General features: G+C 39.0%; 1 protein-coding gene across 4 annotated transcripts in view; it reads left to right on the top strand.

Moving 5' to 3' along the window:
* SHANK2 (SH3 and multiple ankyrin repeat domains 2) overlaps window positions 1-15170 on the top strand; it is a 539125-nt gene that overhangs the window by 47460 nt on the left and 476495 nt on the right. For all 4 annotated transcript variants that reach the window (XM_075129488.1, XM_075129487.1, XM_048855923.2 and 1 more), the window contains exon 8: window positions 10090-10167. In XM_075129488.1, the coding sequence (XP_074985589.1) occupies window positions 10090-10167 (78 nt within the window). The remainder of the gene's footprint in view (window positions 1-10089; window positions 10168-15170) is intronic.

Raw genomic sequence — 15170 nt, 5'->3', positions numbered from 1 at the left:
ATTGCGCTTTTGGTCCAAAATGATCCCACTGCTCTGCCACCATGTCAGGGTTCCTTCCCCACTCTGAACTCTGGGGTACAGATGTGGGGACCCTCATGGAAGACCCCCTAAGCTTTCTGAAGCTTTCCAAACGATTGAAGCTGGCTTACAAATCCTGAGTGATGACAATCCTACCAGAGAATGCAGCTCCAAAGTGATTAGGGGAGTTGGTCATCTAATGACTTGCTATAAAGAAATTTACCAAGAAAAAAAAAAAGGAAAGCAAAACAACAATCTCTAGATGTGTTTTTTTGAGTTCAGAAAGTTCAGCAAAGAGGAGCAGCCAGACAATTCACCCTCTTCCACCCTCTGACTCCACCACCTCAACCAAGCTTCATACTCAGCAATGATTGTAGTATTAAATTGCTTGTTTAAAATTGTTTAAAATGTGTATAATGCCTTTTGTCTGGCAAAAAAAAAATTCCCTGGAACCTAACCACCCCCATTTACATTAATTCTTATGGGGAAATTGGATTCACTTAACATCTTTTCACTTAAAGTCGCATTTTTCAGGAACATAACTACAATGTTAAGTGAGGAGTTCCTGTATTTCTTGAATGGTTCACCGTTAGCTCTGAAGTTTATTGTAGTTAGCATTATGGAGGGATGATTGCTGGATGTCCGGGTCATAGCCAACTCCTCTTCTTCAGCAGTTAAGGTTTGACCCTGGTACTGAGTATTGAGAATATTTGCAAGAAAATGAGCTGGAGATAGTGCTTGTTCCGTTGTTTTTTTTAATGCTTGTAATTTAACTCTGTCATTGCATATTTCTCTTTTTAAGATCTCACTCAGTTCCTTCCAAATTTCAACAGCGTCAGCAATAAAAGAGCTGTTTCCCTGCATTTTGTTCAAGGCTACAGAAATAGGCTTCAGGGTACTCAGCATGTGTTCAACATTTCTCTTAAGCCCAATGTTGAGAACTTTGGCTGTGACGGTGCCATCTATTTTTTTCATGATTTTGTTCACAAACTGTCATCAGATTAGGCCAGTTCTTGATACAGTGCTCAAAACAGTCCACTACTGAGTTCCATCGCATGTCTTGTGGGAGACTTAGCTTGGTTCCTCCCACTTTTCTCAGAGCAGCTGCTGCAAAGTGGTTGTTACGGAAGTATTTTGCAATTTCAACAACATTAGCCTTTATTTCTGGAACACTGAAGTCTTTGGCTAGGAGGTGCATCAAATGAGCACTGCAACCATAGGTTATTAGCTTGAGACTCTCTTCACTCTCTTCTAAATTTCTTCTCATCTTCGATACATTTGCAGCAGTGTCTGTGACCAAGCTGCGTACTAGACATTTGAATTTTTTTTCACAGTTTGTTTAGCTTTTACTGCTACGTCTTGTAAGTATTCTGCTGTGTGTGCATTTTCTGATGTATCAATTGTTTCTGTAAGGAAGACATTCCCTTCTTCTGTTGTCACACAAGCATGTACAACAGGATCACTGTGGACATTGCTCCACCCATCAAGACTGAGGTTAACAATTTTAGCCTCTAGATCTTTTGCACACTGCTCATTTTCTCTTTCATACACTTTATCCAGCAGTTTGCCTGCGACATCTGCTCTGTTGGGTAGACCTTATCCTGGTCTTAATGACTTAACCATGTTAATGAAGTGTGGGTTCTCAATCATACGGAAAGGAGAGTTTGTTGCATAAACAAACCGGGCAATTTTTTCATCCATTACCTCTTTTTGTAATCGGCTGGTTCTTATCACAAACTTATCTGTGGTTGTTTCTGGATGATGGAGGTTTTTTTTTTTTTTTTGATACAGGTGATGTACTGTGGCTATGTGACATACAGGATGTGACTGAAATGCTATCATTGGCAGATAACTCTGAAACTATAGAAAATTGTAGTGATCTTGAAGGTGGATAGTCTTCAGAATCCTGTATGTTGAGGATGGATTCTCATAAACAAAATAAGTCAATGCAGTTATTTAATTATTATTACCATATTGCTCGTTTAGTATTACTCATTGCATTCACTAACACTCAGTGCTACTTTAAAGGTGAAATTGTAAAAGGAAGATCTGCCTGTTTCAGCTCTTTATTTTTTTATCACAGCTGCATCTAAAATGATAGTACCACAGTGTAACAACTATATTTTTTGCTCAAACATGAGAATTCAAGTATAGTCCAGAAGGAAGACAGGCAAGAAAGAAGTATGAAATAAAAAAGTTTACTAACCTGAAGATCCTGCATGTTCAGACATGTTCTTTTCATCATCTTCCGCGCAGCTTCCTCCTGAGAAGGCATGATGTTGTTTCATGCCGTCAACCAGGCCTTGCATTTCTTTGTTGCACTGTTTGCATTTTGCACGCATGCCTGTCTTACCCACAGGTAAAGGAACTTCATTAAAATATTCTCAAACTGGGTCTCTTTTATGGCCTGCTGCCATTATAGGTTTTCCCTTCTAGTGAGAGAATGGTATGATATATCTCAAATCAATGAAGGCTATACTCAGAAAAACCTCAGGACTTCTGGACTATGCTGCTCAAACAGTTTTACTTTTGTTTCTACTGCCTGTCCCTCCCTTCTCACATTTGCTCCAGACTTCTTCTCCTTGTCCAGATCTTTTCCACCCCCAGCAATCTTCTACTCATTGAACTTTTTGAAACTTTGCACTTTTAGAGAGAGGTAAGGGATTGACTATGTGTACACAAATTTGCAGATGGACAATAGGGTTGAGGTCTGTCATTTCTCACCTCCTTATATTATTTAGTTAATTAAAAACATTTTTGCTGTTAACAAGCATGTTATCTCTGGCGACACAAATCCACAGTTTGAGAACAGCAAAACTAAGCATCTCTGATGGTATCTTCTAGACTGAGCACTGAGTCCCATTGCGTAGATAGAACGATTAACCTAAATAATCTATACAGAAACCCCTGGAGCCCCATAAGATTGGGTCCCTAATCCATGAACTACTGGAACTCATTTACAAAACTTTTCTTAAACATTACATGAATATATTGTCCCATACTATAGAATCAGAATTTATAATCCCTATTCCATGATGAGATATCTTTGAGCTATAATGTATCTTAATTAAAACTATCTTTAAATAGGTTTCAGAGTAGCAGCTGTGTTAGTCTGTATCCGCAAAAAGGAGTACTTGTGGCACCTTAGAGACTAACAAATTTATTAGAGCATAAGCTTTCTTGGGCTACAGCCCACTTTATTGGATGCATAGAATTGAACATATAGTAAGAAGATATATATATATATATATATATATACATACAGAGAAGGTGGAAGTTGCCATACAAACTGTGAGAGACTAATTAATTAAGATAGGTTTTTTTCCTCAAAAAGCATTTTATAAAAAAAAATCCGGTTTAAATTAAAAACATCTGATTTTTTTTAATTTATTTTTTTAAAAAATCATTAATTTTTATCCACCCTGGGGTCAACTTGGCCCTCATTTACATCTGGAAAAAGGACTGCATGAGTTGTAGATGGTAGAATTTGACCCTGAGCAGATAAACTAAATAAAAGGATGCAAGGAACACAGAGCTGTAGCTCTTAAAATATAGCTCTCTATATCTGAAATTATTTTGGACAAATCTTCTTTTAATAATTATGGGCCAGACTACGGTGAGTGGCTATGCATGGGAGTAAAGGGGTTTAAGATGCCATCCATCACTCTGAGTTGGCTGTGCAGGGCCTACTCTAGACTTGAATCCAGACATTAGGCAGAGAGCAGAAGTTGAGTGTCTGATTCTCTTGCCTTGCATGCAAGTGCATAGGGAGAAGTGGAGAGTTGGCAGAGTCTTCCATGCATCAGCAAGCAGAGCTAACTGGACGTGGGGACAAGTTTGGTGCTTTTGGTAATGATGTAGCCTATTTTGCCAAGATCTTGAGAGGGGTTGGAAGTCAGAGGGATGTCCAAGCTGAAGTTCTTGGAAGAGACCTCAGGAGTCTTCTATGATTCTTTCCAGAGCTGCTACTGGAGCATCACACTTTCTCAGGACTGAGAGTAAACTCTCAATCTAGTCCTCTATTGGGTGTGAAGTTTGGCTGCATTAGGTTTGAGTTGCAGTCATACCAATGAGCTGCTACTGGTAGATATGCTTCCCCCCTTACAGCCTATTGTTTTGCATATTTGGATATGCAAATTCAAAGGCAAAACCTACTTGCTTTATTGAAGCGAGTAACTTTGAGAGGTCAATGGGACTACTCCTAAGTATAAGGCAAACAGGGCTTTGTGCTTTTACTTTCACACTGGGTCATTTTATAACATTCCAGCACTGTATGTATTAAAACCATATTAGGACACTGTGCATGGAATGCTACATTGCATTAGAAAAACACAAGTAATGAGGCATGATTGTAACTAGTAAAACATCTGTTAAAGCATCTGCTTCTTAATTAATTACCATCTTGATTGAAAAAGACTTGTCAAAGCAGATTTCCTCACTTCCTTTAGTATTTCTAAAATATCTTGATTTTTTCAAAAGAGACGATTTTTGGAATAATTTAACATAAGAATGCGTTTCGTGTTCAGACTTTGAATGCTTGTGGGTTGCTGCATGCATTCATCTCACTTATAACATCTGTGTCCCATGTTGCAAGGGAATATTTAAGCATTTGTATTGTAAGCCTCTGTAAATCACCAGAGAGGAGAGAGACATTAGCTAGTGTAAAGTGCTGCTCTCCAACAAAAGGTGTTATGTCGTGGCTAACAAGGAAGGCCCATTGACACCAGATGGACTTTTGTGGAACATTAAAGAGGACAAAAAACTTATATTGAAACTTCACATACTATAGTTCACAAACCTTTACCACACATTGCAATCCTTGCATATCGTAGCTTTAGTGGACATTTCTGAGACAAGACGTTCTCCTTCTGGATCTTTTACTGGAACCTTGCATCCTGTGATTTCACTGTTATAACCCACATGTTTCCTGTTTCCTGGGCTGGCTGATCAGGGATATGTGAAAATGAATAATTATTTACTGGCAGTGTTGTTGTTAGAACCAGTAAGTAATTGTTACAGATCTCTGCTAAACCATTCCTTTGTTCCTTCTGTTAAAGGATGCTTTATCTTATGGCAAAGGGGAGGGATGTGGATGGGGAGGATAGGATGGGTGACAGTGTCCTTTTTACCCTGTAATTCCAGTAGGTGGAGTCATTACCCATTTGATTTTGTTTTAAACCCAATTTGAGTTGCTGGGAAATACTCTCATCAGTCAGTAATTTCCCCTTCCTGGATGCCAATTAAATGATGACCTAAATAAAATGATGACCTGATTTTGTTTTAAAGTCACTTTACAGCTCCTGGTCTCTCAATAAAATTATTAGTCTATATTTTATAAATTATGCAAGTATGATATGTACATTCCTTTAAAATACAACCTATTGAATTTGTTTTACTTACTGTGCTACTATGAAATCAACTAATAGATATTTGATTTTAGGCAACAAATCTAATCTGCTGACAGCCCACACATCTTTATAAAATTCACTTAAACCCCTGACGGCTAAAAAGCTGCTTCATGTTTATTTTATGTATCATAAGTAAACTGTATTAAATGATAAATATCAAAGGTTATTAAACTGTCAATACTGCACTTTGTCAAAAGCCAGAATTGTAGCATTGGTAGGAAGAATCTTAAACATGTGATGTAGACTTTTTTTGAACTGATAAACTGAGCTGGTGGAAAAATGCAAATAGTTTTTAATGGGAATTGTCCCATGAATACTTAAAAAACCCCCTAAAATCTGAAAATGTTTTGGGTTTTCAGTTCTTCATAGATTTCAAAGGCCAGAAAGGATCATTGTGATCATCTAAGCTGACCTCCTCTAAAACACTGGCCATAGAACTTCTCCAAAAAAATTCTTAGAGAATATCTTTTAGAAAAACATCCAATCTTGATTTATAAATTGCTAGTGATGGAGAATCTACCGTGACTCTTGGTAAATTGTTCCAGTGTTTAATTAACCTCAACATTAACATTTTTACCCTAAATACAGTGTGAATTTAACCTAGCTTCAACTTCCAGCAGTTGAACATACTTTTCTCTGCTAGATTGAAGAGCTCGTCATTAAATATTTGTTCCCCGGTAGATACTTATAGGCTAATCAAATCCTTTTTAACCTTCTCTGTATTAGCTAAATAGATTCAGCTCTTTGCTATAAGAAATGTTTTTTAATCCTTCACCATCCCCTTCCTTTTTATCTCTCTTTTCACTGAATGGGAAAAAATAAAAAGAGGGGGGAAAGGAAGAGAAAGGGGGCAAACTGGAAAAAAAATCTTTTTATAAAAAAATTCTACCATAACAAACATATTCTGTGAAAAATTTCATTTTAGGGAAAAATACCATTTTCATGGTACATCTTGATGGAAATTTTTTGATTAGCTCTATTGATAAGGCACTAGGAATACAATTATATTGTGGTGTTGCAGAAAATACAACAGTTGTATTACATTTGTAAATCACGTCCAAAATTTTCAAAGGAATGAAATAACTATTGTATAATCCCAATGTATTTAATTGCAAAATGTAGCCAATATATTAACTGAAACTTAAGCAAAAAAGGCCTGTAAAGTGTTGCAATTCTGTCCTGCACATTATACCATTGGCAGAGTCTCTCACATTGTATAAAACACCCTAAATCCCAATATTTTGTGGTTATAAAACTTATTGTGAGCTGAAGCTTAGTACACATATTCATTGCCTACACTAAATTTACAAAACCCTTGAAACAAACCATAATACTTGAACTGTTGGATAGGAACTGCAAAAAGAGAGGGGTGGGGGAAGGGGAAATGTATTTTCAGAACCATTTTGTGTTTTATGAAAGACAAATAAATTATAAAATAAATGTGAATTTAGGTACTCTGAAAATTAAATTATGATCAGTTTATAAATACTGTGAGTTTCAGAACACACAATACCTTAATGAACAAATTGTGGACCGAGTTGGGAAATTTGGAACTTTAATATGCAAGCTTGCAATCCAGCCTTCCCATTTTTTCTCGGTAGAACATATGGACATAGTGAATATTACCTGAATGATACATGCATTGCGCCAGCCTAGGATCATCTGGTATGAATTTGAAATAGGGGTCACTTACTGGCATCGCTAGAACAAAAGCCCTATCAACATTATTTAAATCTTTAGGTCTTTCTTTAGGCTATAGCACATGAATTTTCCCTTGACTGATTAGTAATATGTAAAATCTTTGGAAAAACATTATGGTCCCATGAATTAATTATAGATAGATAGATACAGACAGATGGACAGACTCTCTTCCTTGCCTGTCCCTGTTTAGCACTGTAAAGTGCTCTCCTGAGCTGTTGGTTTGATGCAGTTCTTAGCACAGGTAGGAAATATTATATAACAGGCGTGGCCAACCTGTGGCTCTGAAGCCACCTGCGGCTCTTCAGAAGTTAAGATGCGGCTTCTTGTATAGGCACCAACTCCGGGGCTGGAGCTACAGGCGCCAACTTTCCAATGTGCTGGGGGGTGCTCACTGCTCAACCCCTGGCTCTGCCACAGGCCCCGCCCCCACTCCACCGCTTCCCGCCCCGAGCCTGCCATGCCTTCGCTCCTCCACCTCCCCCCCCAGAGCCTCCTGCATTCCACGAAGCAGCTGATCAGGAGGTGCGGGGACAGAGGGGAAAGCGCTGATCTGTGGGGCTGCCAGTGGGCCGGAGATGCTGGGACCGGGGTGGGGGGTGGCGTGGAGTTGATGAGGGGGCTGCTGACGTATTACTGTGGCTCTTTGGCAATGTATATTGGTAAATTCTGTCTCCTTCTCAGGCTCAAGTTGGCCACCCCTGCTATATAACTAGGGCCCTACCAAAATTCACAGCCATGAAAAACGTGTCATGGACTGTGAAATCTGGTCTCTTGTGTTCTTTTACCCTATACTATACAGATTTCATGGGGGAGACCAGTGTTTCTCAAATTGGGGGTCCCAACCCAAAAGGGAGTTGCAGGGGGGTCGCAAGGTTCTTTAGGGAGTTCACGGTATTGTCACCCTTACGTCTGCACTGCGTTCAGAGCTGGGTGGCCAGAGAGGGGTGGCTGTTGGCCAGGTGTCCATCTCTGAAGGCAGCACCCCGCCAGCAGCAGCACAGAAGTAAGGGTGGCAATTCCATACCATGCCATCCTTACTTCTGCACTGCTGCAAGCGGTGGCTTTGCCTTCAGAGCTGGGCTCCTGACCAGCAGCCACCGCTCTCCAGCTAGCCAGCTCTGAAGGCAGCACCGCCGCCAGCAGCAACGAAGTAAGGGTAGCAGTACTGCAACCCCTCCTACAATAACCTTGTGACCACCCCACGACTCCTTTTTGGGTCATGATTCCTATAATTACACCACCATGAAATTTCAGATTTAAATAGCTGAAATCATGAAATTTATGATTTTTAAAATCCTATGACTATGAAATTGACCAACATGGACCATGAATTTGGTAGGGCCCTATACATAACTATATTGTCTAGCATCCTATCCCTTTTAAGAATATTAAATTACCTCTCTGTGACAGGTGCTAGAATCCTGACTAGAAATGCAGAGCCAAACTGCTTGATTTACTCTGTCAAGCAGAACAGGGAGAAGTGGGCAAAAGGGGCTTTATGTTATCTATCTTTATGGAACCCTGATCCCGGGGGCACCCAGGGGCCATTTAGGACAACTATAAGTCCTCTTTGTGCTGAAGGGGGCAGTACAAGGGATTTACCAGGACCAAGGATCTGGCTCAGTATATCGGAAAGCAGAATGAGGAAAATTTCTTTTAAGGGCAATTTCCGTATGTACACCTGTCTGTGAATCAGGATTAGCTGAGCTAATAGAAACATACCTGACAAGAAAACATAAAAACATTCTGAATTGTGGACTGGTTAAGCACAGGTCCCGAGATGAACATTAAAGACGACATGTGGAAATAGAATACTATATATGAATCAAGAAAAAGTCAAGTGCTCTGAAAAATGTCAGATCTATAGAAAAATTTCTATAAGGTTATTATCAGTAATATTTTACAACAGTACAGACTAGTGTCTTACTGCAATACAGTGTATTCAACTAAAAAAATATACTGATAGGATTTCAACTACATACTCTGTACCAGAACCTGATCTCATGTAATCTGGTCTCTCATTTGGGGAGGAGGTCAGGGTATATTAGTTTTGTGTTGTGGTGTTGTTATTTGTGTATGGAGGACTGGCTTTGTTATAGTATCAGCAGCTCAAAAAAAGTTTCTTTGAAAAAAACTTGTATTAAATATACTGTTGCATTAAAAACAGCTAACTGCTTAGTTTGAGATATATACTGATAAATCAAAGTAAAATTGAGGTAATAAACTGTCCTCTCTGATTAGTGGATGTCTATATTAATTATTTAGGTCCAGGTTGTGGTACCCTTGATCATATAACACAATAATTTATTCCTTGAACAGTTCCCACTGGTTGGAAGGTATCAACATGAGCAAAGACCTTTAATGTACAAAGTTTAATTTGAAAACACTAATTTTGCTGTAAAATCTGGTTTGTTTAATAACTTAATGTAATTTTTGTAATATGTTTTTCTGAATTGTTAACAAGGTATTTAAATCTCAGTAAGTACTGTAGTCCCCTTAGTTGTTACTTACACTTGCTTGCAGGGCTAGGATGGTGTCCCTAGCCTCTCTTTGCCAGAAGCTGGGAATGGGTGACAGGGGATGGATAACTTGATGATTACCTGTTCTGTTCATTCCCTCTGAAGTACCTGGCATTAGCCACTGTCGGAAGACAGGATACTGGGCTAGATGGACCTTTGGTCTGACCCAGTATGACCATTCTTATGCTGTTTCCAGTACATTGAAAAATTGAACCTTGCCCATAACTACATTATTTAAGAATTTTCCAACTGTATTGAAAATTAAAATTATTTTAATCAACTAAATCCTTTGATTGGAACAGAGTTTCATATTTCTTGGGCTGTTGACTTATTGTTTTATGTTCAAAAACATATGCCAAATAACCACCAAATCTTATAATTTAAAGCCTATTTTTAGTGATTAAAGATTATAATCAATGAGTTCCTCCTTCTCTAATTTGCAGGACAGCTGTGCAAGAGTTCTGTTGTTCCGAGGAGCCAACAAGGAGTTAAAGAATTATAACAGCCAATCTTCGTTTCAGGTAAAAAAAAAAAAAAAAGACTATAAGGATGAAATTTGCCGTTGTGCAGAGGATCTGCAAAAGGCCTATGTATTCTTAAACCCTGTTTTGATTTATATGACATATTGAACTTGTGCTGGCCTTCTGCATGGGGTACCAATGGGGATTTCATTCTAAGATGGAAACAGACGAATAACCCAGTTATTGCTACAGTAAAATTTGAGACCATGATATTTTAAGTGGGTCTGGAAAAGAAATCCCTGATGCAAAAACTCTGAAGCTTCAGGACATTCAAATTCAGATGCAAACTTTGTGGCTTTGGACCATCATTTTAATATATACCTAGTACTTTAAAAACATATCAACCACCATTTTCATAATGGAACAGATACAGTACAGGTGATTAAACCTTTCCCTCACCACCTTACCAACGAGCTTCATCCCAGTTCAGGAATGAATCATTTTAAGGAGACTGAGAAATTTAGTCTTAGCCCTGTTGTATTAATTCAGATGGAATATATGTGCCCAATGAGTTAAAGGTGTTAACATAACCCAGTCACGGTCCAACATCAGACAGTTTTAAACAACGCTCAGGGTTTGGTATACAGAGACCTCAGCCTGCTTAGTACCATGGCAAATACATTATTAAAAATCCTTTTAACCCTTTATTAAAGAAACGGAGTGGGCAGGGGGGGGGTGAAGACAGTTAAAGAGTTTGAAATGTAAATTATTAAGCAAGGCTTTCATTTTAACAACATTCTTTGGTCTCTTTCTCTTTAGCTGGAGAGAGTTTTTAGAAGGAAAACCTCCATGTTTGACAGTGTCTTAGATGGTAATAACTTGTATTTTTTGTGGAAAGGAGAAGAAATTAGTTAAGATAGGCTGGAGCTGCTGTTGTTGCTATTAAAGTCCGATCCTGTTTCCTAGAAGAAAACAAGAGAAACATACAGAAAAGAAGGAGAGAAAAAATAGCTAAGAGTGAATATCCAGCTTCTGTCTTTGATGTTGATTCTCATTTGCAGCCTCACTGCTGGAGAAACATAGGCACTATACATGGTCTTATCAGCCACTCTGAGACTTGACAAAATTGTACAAGCATTGGGCTGTTTGGGGCATTGAATTTAGCTGCCTCTTTCTGGTCATAGGCTTTACAGCAGTGTTGCAAAATAATCTTACTGGACAGATGATAAAAGGGGATGGATAGAAAAGAGAAAGAAATAAGGTGGGGAAGGAAAAGAACACAGAAGGTATATGTGTGTGGGAGGGGGAATGACAGTTTCACATCCCAGATGTTATTTGGAATTTAGCCAGAGCCGCTGGTGATGTCATCTAACTCCCTCTTTTTGGTCTGGCCATGTCAGGACATAAGGATAAAAAAGTCTGAGGTCCTAAGAGACATGGGGGTGGCATCCATGAAAGTGAAGCTGTCTCCTTCCTCTTCTCTCGTCTTTTAGTCAGTCAGCATTGTGGTAGGCAGCTTTTTCCCCCAAGGGAGTAATGGGAACAAGAACCCCCAAAGGGAATAATGGGTGGAATAGCCTGTCCCCTTATTTTTTTATTCACCAGTTAGGCCTAATTTCTGACACATCAATTTTGGTTTATTGATTTCTGGTCAAACATTGTTTTTGTTTACCAGGCATAATCTTACCAGAGTCCTTGAATTATATCAGTAGGCCTTTTTTGTTTGGACTAATTCAAACTGTCTCCTTTCCACACCTTTTCCCCACAAGATTTATTGTTATAGGTTGTTGTGACATTTTATGAACTTTCACTCACCTCTTACAAAAAGAAAAGGAGTACTTGTGGCACCTTAGAGACTAACCAATTTATTTGCGCATAACCTTTCGTGAGCTACAGCTCAGCTGAGCTCACAATTAGGGTCAATTTGTAGTCCGAATATCAGAATGGCTTCTCTAGTGGGACTACCAATAAGGGTAGCAGTTGTACAAGCTATTGAATACAGAACTCAAAACAGCTGATGTACTAGTGTTGTTAATGCCTTGTTTAGTGATGATCTCAGGTATGGTATGTAAGACATGCAACAAGTGATGCCCAGCTGAGACAAGCTGTGCTGTGGTTCTACTGACATAGCCAGAGACAAGCTTTTTTTGTGGTCTGATAGAGTTGCTGCCTATAAACAACAGGGGTCTAGGTTTGAGTCTTGGATGCTGTACCATGAAGGATGTACAGCAAGTCCAGTCACTGCATCTGGAGGGGATGCTGCTAATTTGCTAAATCTCCTCTATCAATCTGGCCCCCCATGACTGTAGTATCTGGTATTCTAGTGCCAAGTGGCAGACACAGTTTAAACAATTTCCATTAACAATGTGTTGGGTCCAAAAACTATTGATATGTGACAGTGTCATATGCCCCTGTAAGAGATTGTTTGGATTTTTTGCTTTTATTTTCCCTTTGGAGAGTCATGTCCGTGTGTGGCATATCTAACCCGGGTTGATTATTAATCCCCAGCAACATGTACTAGGCAGCCCTGAAGCCAGAAATCAAGGATACTAGGAATGAGGAAGTAAAAGTTGAAGTATCAATGGTAAAAGCAGAGGCTGCCATCTCTACCACCAAGAAGAAAGTGAAATCTTTCATGGGATTAGCCAAGATTTGCCAGAAGTTCATTCCACAGTTTTCTCATACTAAAGCTCAGTTAAGAAACCTGAAAGGAAAAAAAGTAATCTGGCCAAGGGAATGTCAGGGACCTTTAGATACCCTGAAGAAGACCCTTTTTCAGAACCTGTGTTAATTAGTCTGAACTTTAATAAACCATTCATAATGCAAACTGATGTGTCAGAGACAGGATTGAGAGCTGTCTTGTATCAAGAGTGGAAAAGAGAAGAATATTCAATTCTATAAGTAGAAAGTTGTATGGAAAGCAATGGTACAGTATGATTGAAAAATGTCTTATTGTGAAGTGGGCACTGGAAGCGTTAAGGTAGTATTTCCCAAAATGAGCCCCCTTTCAGGAAAATGAAAGCAATTGCACCCCTTTTCAACTCTGCTATGTGATATTAAAGGCTTCCTTATTTTAATTCATATATCTTTTATATCATGCCTTCAGGCCACTTCAGATAACACTGGAATAGAGCTCATAATATAGTACTTCCTGTCCTTTCTTACATGCTTTGAATAGTAGAGTAAAGTAATGTTGATGTTTAAATGTATCATAATTGGCATCTGAGTTAGTTCCAATGAACATGAATGGAACCAGTTGTACCTCTGAGCTAACATTAAAGGTTCTCTGAAAACCCAGGCAGATGCCTCCTGCATTAGTTACACTTGCTTCACCCTGAAGGTTTTCCAAACCACCATAACAGCTTGAGACTAACGATTTTTTTTAACATGAAAGCTGAGACTCTGGAGAACATGCAACTATGCAACTCTGGCCAGTTCATTGCTCAAACTTGGGAACATGTCCCATGCTTTGGGAAATAGTGCATTACGGTATTATCTCTTAGATACCAGGTTCACACTTGTAATAGATCACCACCCAGTATGACATGGCATAATGAAATGTGAGACAAATGCACAAGTTACTAGGTGTTGTTAAGCACTACAACATAATGGTTTCAAGTAAGACAGGGTGGGAGGCCAACATAACGATTCAGGTTTCCTATCCAGAGATGGATTAAGAAAACTGATGGAAGTAACAAAATTGGAAACATCCATTCTCTCTTAAGGAGCAGGGTATGTGCCAGTGTGGTCTGTGTCTGTAAGAGATATTAGATTTTTTGATTGCTTTATTTCCTTTGAGAATCAGTTTTCTTTCTTGTTCTGAAATTTCTTGTGGTGTGAGTAAACACAATATAAATGAGGCGTGAAAGGTCGGACATCCTTTGTTTGTTTTTTCTCCTTTTCTATTAATCACAGCAGTAGTCTGTCTCTTTGTGTCCTTCTCAGAAAACTAGGAAAAGGACAACTCCACAAATGTATACATCTGTGTAAAATCCACTGTTGGTGGTTGTCAGGCTCCTAATGATTGGAAGGGTCAGATGAGCCTAACCATGCTGGAAGCACAGGCACAGCAGGTTAGTAAGTGACAGCTGGAAGCCTCAGGAGAAGTGCTGCTGCATAGCTGGCTAGTGACTCATACCCCATTATTGTGGGACAACAATCCCTATGTATGGTATAAGAAAAGGAGTACTTGTTGGTATGCGGTCATTTATATTATTTGTGTGGATTGGGTTTTTTATTTTTTGGGGGGTCCCTTTTCCTAAGGCGGTGAGGACTAATGCATTCAATTCATTTTACTCTACTGGAGCACTTTATTCTTTATAAAGCTGCTGGTTCTCTATGGGTATGTCTGCACTGCAATTAAAAACATGCAGCTGGCCCATGTCAACTGACTTGGGCTCGCAGGGCTCAAGCTAAGGGGCTGTTTAATTGTGGTGAGGGTGTTCAGGCTCGCCCCTTTCCCCTGTGAGGGGGGAAGGTCCCAGAGCTCAGGCTCCAGCCTGAGCCCAAACGCCTACACCATAATTAAACAGCCACCTAGCCAGAGTCTGAGTCATTTGACATGGAACAGCCGCGGGTGTTTAATTGGAGTATAGACATATCCTAAATGAATACAATGTCCTGGTCCTATGTCCAGTGTAGATATTCATGGATTTCACTAGGTGGTGTATCATTTTTCAGTTGTGGAGAATGTTAAACTGGGGAAGCTTTAGTTGCTGTGAATGCAGCAGAGGAAACTGTAATGGCAGCATTGCAATAAAGAAGCATTAGAATTAATACACTACCATCTGTCTTTATTTTGTTGACCCAGTCGATCAGACAGCACAAATGGAACTATTACAAAATTATGCGAAAATTATGCTACCTTCAAATGTCCAATATGAAGACTGACCTTTTCCTTAAAGTATCTAAACACTTCCTGAATTTTGTGGGTGGTTTTAAAAGTCTGTCTAAACTTCATTTATTTATTTTTTAATAAAAATTGAGAAACAAAATTGTATTTTCGGTGCCAACTTGTGTGCCACCTATAGGAGTGTCATGATGTGATTTCATTCCTATCTGGG

This window comes from Caretta caretta, chromosome 6 (genome assembly GCF_965140235.1).
Source record: "Caretta caretta isolate rCarCar2 chromosome 6, rCarCar1.hap1, whole genome shotgun sequence".
NCBI lineage: Eukaryota > Metazoa > Chordata > Testudines > Cheloniidae > Caretta > Caretta caretta.
The sequence above is the reverse complement of the archived record's forward strand: the minus strand, read 5'-3'. Positions and strand labels throughout refer to the sequence as shown.